This window comes from Arachis ipaensis, chromosome B03, assembly GCF_000816755.2.
Source record: "Arachis ipaensis cultivar K30076 chromosome B03, Araip1.1, whole genome shotgun sequence".
Taxonomy (NCBI): Eukaryota; Viridiplantae; Streptophyta; class Magnoliopsida; order Fabales; family Fabaceae; genus Arachis; species Arachis ipaensis.
In genome coordinates this window covers 115,077,247-115,083,772 of record NC_029787.2, presented here as the reverse complement: position 1 = coordinate 115,083,772, position 6,526 = coordinate 115,077,247, and the positions used below count along the sequence as shown (strand labels likewise).

Here is a 6,526-nt window from a genome sequence, read left to right as displayed (position 1 = left end):
ACAACTCCTCTGAAAAAAGAATAAGCTCGACCTGAAAATTAATTAATTAGTGTCAAAATAATTTATATTTAGATTGCTAGCGGTAAATTGATGATAAATGACATAAGAATAAATAATTAAATAGAAAAGATAATGAAAGTGTAAAATATTGATTAAAACAAAGAAATAATAAAATATAAAGAAAATAAATGACAATGAATCAAATAAGAAAAAGAAAATAAGTTAAAAATTGACTTCTGACACTCACATGCACTTGCACTCCGTGTTCTTCCGTTGCGTCACGGAGATTGGGAATCCTATGAGTTTATGTGATGATCTAGTGTTCTTCAGTAAAATCCAGAACTCTTCTGAGTTTTCTACTATTTATAGACCATGAGATTGACTGATCATAAAGTATGTTGTCCACGATCCGATTTCCTCTTTTTTCTCAGTCACGACCTTGCCTTGACCATGAAGAATCTTCATTCTCAAGTTTTGACAACCACGTCTTTCTTGGTCTTCAAGTCCTAGCTTGCTCCTCAAATTTCGCTCTTATGTTCTCTTCTTTAGTTTGAAGGTCGAGTGGTAAGCTTTGATGCTCAAGGAAGGCTTTTCATCGACTCCGACTTGCCCATTTCTATTTCTGTAGTCGAAATACTACTTTTATGGTCGAAACTATTGACAGTCAAAAAAATTCATTTTTTTGTACCAAGAGTATAAAAAGTTATTTTACATTAACATTTAATAAAAATTTATATACAGTTATTTTTATATAAAGTTTATAATTTAATATATTTAATTAAATTATAATTAAATTATTTTTAAATATAAAATAATTTTACACTTGTACTCTCTTAGATAATAATTTAATTAAATCATTTAATAATTTTTAATTATTAATTTTACATAAAAACAATTAGGATAAAATGCGATATTAAACCAATTGGAAGAAAAAATTACACGATTCTACCAAAACCAAAAATGTAACCTGGATCATCCAAAAGTAGATTATTATGTTATTCGAATGAGACTAGTTCGAATTAGCTATAACAAGAGTAATTCGAATCACTTAAATTCGAATTAGCCAATATCAAAGTAATTCGAATTGAATCAATTCGAATTATGCATGTATTGAATCCAAAGAGTAATTCGAATTACCTTGATTCGAACTACATACAAACGTGACCCACACTAACTCAAATTAGGCTGATTCGAACCAACCCACCGTTTTGACACCCATAGTAATTCGAAACAAGGTGTTTCGAATTACACATGGATTTGGCTGCACATGGTAATTCGAAGGATGTTCATTCGAATTACAAAGCTTTACCCTATAAATAGAGTTCAAATTGAGCTCATTCGAACTACAATCCCAAACCTCTACCCCACCAAATCCTAGAGAAAACTCTTTTCGTACGACTCCAACAAAGTGTTCAACATCACATTCAGCTGATGGGGGATAACCCGAACCGACTATATCGGTTGGATGGGGTCGCCCACATAACTGGTGTCATCAATGAAGAGGTTAGTGCGCACTTATCCTTTTAAAATATGATTTAATGTGTAGTTTTTATATTTATGTCTTTTGTTTGTTATAAAGATAGTTGTCATTTACCGTTATTTAGTTAGATAGAGTTGTTATATTAGTGGTTATATTATTGGTTTATTAGTGAGTACAAATAAATAGAAAAGTATGAATAGTAAGAATAACGGAGGTGAAACTTAGTAAGAGTAAGATTTTCATGAATAGGAATCATTGAGGTAAAGTTTATATTTTAATATTATACTATTTTTAAGAAAAAATTTTTAACGAAAATTTTTTTATTAGTCCCAGTTTGATGTATATATGATGTTATTTTCTATTTTAATCCGTAACATTATTAGTTAGAGTACAAGCTGTATTATTTGGATTAGGATACGCAATAGTGAATAATATTGTATAAATATGTTCCGAGCTAAGAGACAATTTGATACGTTCTTTTTGCAACCCAATCAATGTATCACGAGCATGTGATGATAGCAGGGTATGCGCTTCGACGAGAGGTATGTTCCGTACTTGCAGATGGCAGGTTTATACCATCTTGTGAGACTCAACGAGAGTTGGTTTAGGTTGGATGAGCCACTGGTCAGTGCATTCGTGGAGCGCTCGCGGCTAGAGATGCACACCTTTCATATGCCGTTCGGGGAGTGCACGATTACATTGCAGGACGTGGCATACCAGTTAGGGTTGTCGATCGATGGACATTATGTCCATTGTACCTTTTTACCTCCCAAATACCTCTACGCTGGTGAAGACTGATCCTAATCAACCATGTGCACCCGTTGTCAAATTCGGTACACTTTCCAAGGTACTTGCGATAATCGGACTCCACCACTTTGTACTGTACCCCGCGTCGGATGCTATATGTCTTCACGCTTAACACAGCCTCCTCTTTATCCTGAAATTGCTGACCAACCTGAAACTTTGATAGGCCTCAAGTACCCTGGGTATCTCTAGCGCCAAATCCAGCAGGTTCCCCAAGAACCCCCTGCTCTCTCATGGTATCTAAGTCCAAACATGAAAAGTGAGGGGGATATTGCTGAGTCCCTGAGCTGGATGCTTCATCAGTACCAGCTCGATTACTCACTGCTATGTCATCACCGCTATCATCGGCAATCATGTCCGACTCCACATCATCAGCGTCATCATCATCCGGCAATGCATTGTCTATACCATCCAATGCCCCACGCTGTAATGAAATCGGCGCCCTATCAATGATATCAACTTCTCTGTCACCACTGTGGTTGAAATCAACTGCGAAGGATGGGGAAGCAACCACTATTTCCTGAGGTGTAATCACATGCACGGATGAAGATGTACCAACAGGTCTCGAACTAAAACAGGCTACCGTTGCTGGAGTCTCGGTATTCCGATTCGAACCACCTGAGCTAGAAACCACATCTACAAGCTTTGCCAACAGCTCAGGTGTCCTAACCTCGGAAAACTGCCTACGACAATGGAACAGAACCGCCAAATCCTCGTCACTCCCTATGACAATCGAATCGTATTTCACATCATCTCGCAAAACTGAAATCGGAATGCGATATAATAACTTTTCAACCCGTTTCACGCATTGCAACCTCAGTTTCTGTATTATGGAATTTAGGAACTCAGCAAAACTTGTTGTAGGTTTCAGAAAAATACTAAAGGGATCTTTATTGGTAAACTTAATACCAGAACGTGTTTTCTTCTTAATCGACCCTTTATAGTACACCAACACTAAAAAACTCTCCTCACTAGCCATTGTGTTTCACTCTAATGAGAGGAATTCACGTTCACACCATATTTATACACGTCTGGAACTTCATAATTCGAAACACCGTCATTTGAACTACTATGTCATTGCTTCCTTGTATAATTCGAATCAGTGTGATTCGACCTACCCTAACACAACATACATGCATAATTCGAATCGAGCTGATTCGAATTACCCTAAGACTAAATGCATGCATAATTCGAATTGGTCAAATTCTAGTTACTATTGGTTTTCCTAGTTCGAATGAGTCTCGTTCAAATTACGTTAAAATATGCTTTTGAGTGATCCAAGTAACAAATTTTACTTTGATAAAAATGTGTAATTTCTTCTTCTATTTGATTTAATTTCGCATTTTACGCAAACAATTAGATGTAAGTCTATATCTTAATATTTACCTAATCCTCAATTGTAAATACAATTAAATACTAAAAAGTAAAAACGGAAATGAAGAGCTATTTTTTTTTAAAAGGTTTAACGGTTGTTATCCAGTATATTAAATAACAATCATACTAGTATACATAAAAAAAATTGTGTATAAAAATATATAGTACTTGACATTTTATAATTTTTTTTATTATGCCACTATAAGTAAGTCTAATTATTCATTTATTACCTATTTAATTATTCTACATGAAATCTCTATTATTATGGAACTGGGTATAATTTTGACCACAAGTTGCTCTCAACGTCCCATCCTCACTTCTTTATTTGGCACAAGCTGAAATTATAATCCTCACAAGCTGACCCAAATTCTTGGTCGATATGCGGCAATAACATAAAAAGTCATGAATCAATCGCAAAACCGTATGCATTGTCTGTGTTCTTCTTTCTTTTATATTGTTAGTGTTATATGATTGATACTTTCATCAATTAATTAATAAATGAGAAGCTTAATTGAAAGAATGGTTTTTGTCAAGTTTTATGCGTTACATCGCATAGATATTTCACGAGTTTATCTACTGCACGCACTCAACAATTTTAATTAGGGCAAATTCGAATTATATAGATATTTTTTTTGTTGAATTGTGTAATTTTGAATTCTCATTGACTTAAATAAGTGATTTATCCAAAATTAATTATGACTAATATTATTCTAAATTTTATTGTTTAATTTAATTGATAAAAAAATCTAGATATACAATATTATTCTAAATGAAATTAAGAGAAGCAATAATGCAAAGGCATATATATTAAAATTAAAATGGGCTTGATTGGTACATTCGTCCCACCGCAAATAATTTGTTATTCGGTCGTCAATATATTCCATTCCTTAGCGAAACGTTTCCTTTATCCTTTGTCTTTTGCAACGTGAATTCTAAACTTAAGCAATGGTCTTTGATGCAACTAGTAGAAAAAATTTATTTTGATAAAGGAAACAGAAAAAGCTATTGGCCATACATATTGCAGTTCCCCCACCTTCTACTACAAGAATAAAATAAAACGGAAACGGAAGAGAGTTCAAAGATCAGTCACAAAATATTGAAAATTTAGTAAAATAAAGAAATAAGAGTTTAATTATTTTCAAAAGTGCTATGTAAAAAAATTAAAAATCAATCACTAAATCAATCATTATGTATTTGTTATAAATATATATAATTTAATTTATTTTTAATATGTATCTTATATTTTTAATAGCTGATTTTAATATATATCTAATGTGATTAAATTATTTTTAAATTAAAATAATAACACTCATATATGATATAAATTATTTTTACTTTACAAAATTATTTTCCAAAGCGGAAGGTAAAGAAGAAAAATAAAGTATGTTAGTAAATTATATTTTGTTATTTTTTTAAATGACATGAAAAAGGAAAAAAAATAGTCATGGCATTATTTTGATAATAAACTAATAGTTTAACAAAGTCTCATCACCGTTCACCGGTGACAATCTCGTTTGAAATGTGATTAATAATTAAGTATAAAACGGTAACATTTAAAATTGTAGTTGATCATAAAAGGCTAACAAATCACTAGTAATTCTTTCTGCTAGAGACAATTATTATTGATAAATACATTGATCACTACTGCATAATTTAATGATGATATTAAATAATTAATCACTTTTTGACGATAAAGATAATAAAGCCAGAAATAGGTCGTTCTTTTTATATAGGAAAAGTAGTAAATCACAAATATTTTAAAACAATAAGAAAAAGAAAAAAAAAAACTCGTTACTAGTCTGTTATTGATATAATCCCCACCTGAAAATAAGGTGCATTTGTGATTGGTTAAGATTAGAGGTACAAAGGTAGGAGAAGGGCAAATCACAATAATGGCCCATAAATTGGGTTAAACCAGAAGAGATACGAATGATTAATATATATTTTATATTTTAATATATATTTTATACTAATAATTAAAATATAATAATTTTTTATATTTACTAATTATTTTTAAAAAAATATAGGAAGCCAATGTAATTGGTGTACAATATGTATAATGGTAGTTAACATAAAAATGAACAATATTTTTGAAATTAGAATAGAGATGGATAATTTTTATTTTTAACTCATATTAACTAAATAAACAATCCATTATACATGTTGTACTACTATATTAGTTTTATAGTGGAATTTTTTTTAATATTAAACGTAAAAAATAATATTGTATGTGATTAGTTGTTAATTAGTCTAAGTAAAGTAGTAGTCGATGGTAGTGAGTGTGTTAACAAGAACATGCCACGTTGAAATGCATGTGAGTGAGGGGTGGGGCCAAAGGACAACCTAGCAAGTTCCAAAACCATAATTTAGGGTGGGGTCCACAGGAGTAAACAGCTGGCGATGCGGTGAGAGAGAAGTGAGTAACTCAAGTCTCAACCATATGATATGCCAATTAACACAACACTTAACCACAACCAAAATCTCAAACACTTAACTTTCCAAATTGGGTCACCACCATTGTCGGAAGCCATAGATATTTGGACATGTTCGTATCAGTGGCTCCAGCCTAGCACTATAACACACCAGTATTTCAATTCGTGCGTTGCAAAATCTTGCAACCTTTACTCTTTTTTTCTTTTTTCTTTTTTATTTTTGGGTACGGATATTCGCATCAATTACATGGTTTGAATGCTTTCCTTTCTTTGTATCAACCACAAGTGTGGTAGCTACTTAATTTTTGTAAAGTGGATACATTACTACATGTAAGACTGGTCAATTCATATATCTAGTTCGCTTGTTTGTTGCCTATCAAAACTGTCGGTGGCTTCGTGCTACTCTCTCTCCCTTTTTTTTTTTTTTTTTTTAAAA

General features: G+C 32.1%; 1 protein-coding gene across 1 annotated transcript; it reads right to left on the bottom strand.

The window, feature by feature from the left end:
* On the bottom strand, nt 2,454-3,263 carry LOC107633595. The gene has a single exon (XM_016337205.1). It carries the CDS (start codon nt 3,261-3,263, stop codon nt 2,454-2,456), a length of 810 nt encoding a protein of 269 aa, XP_016192691.1.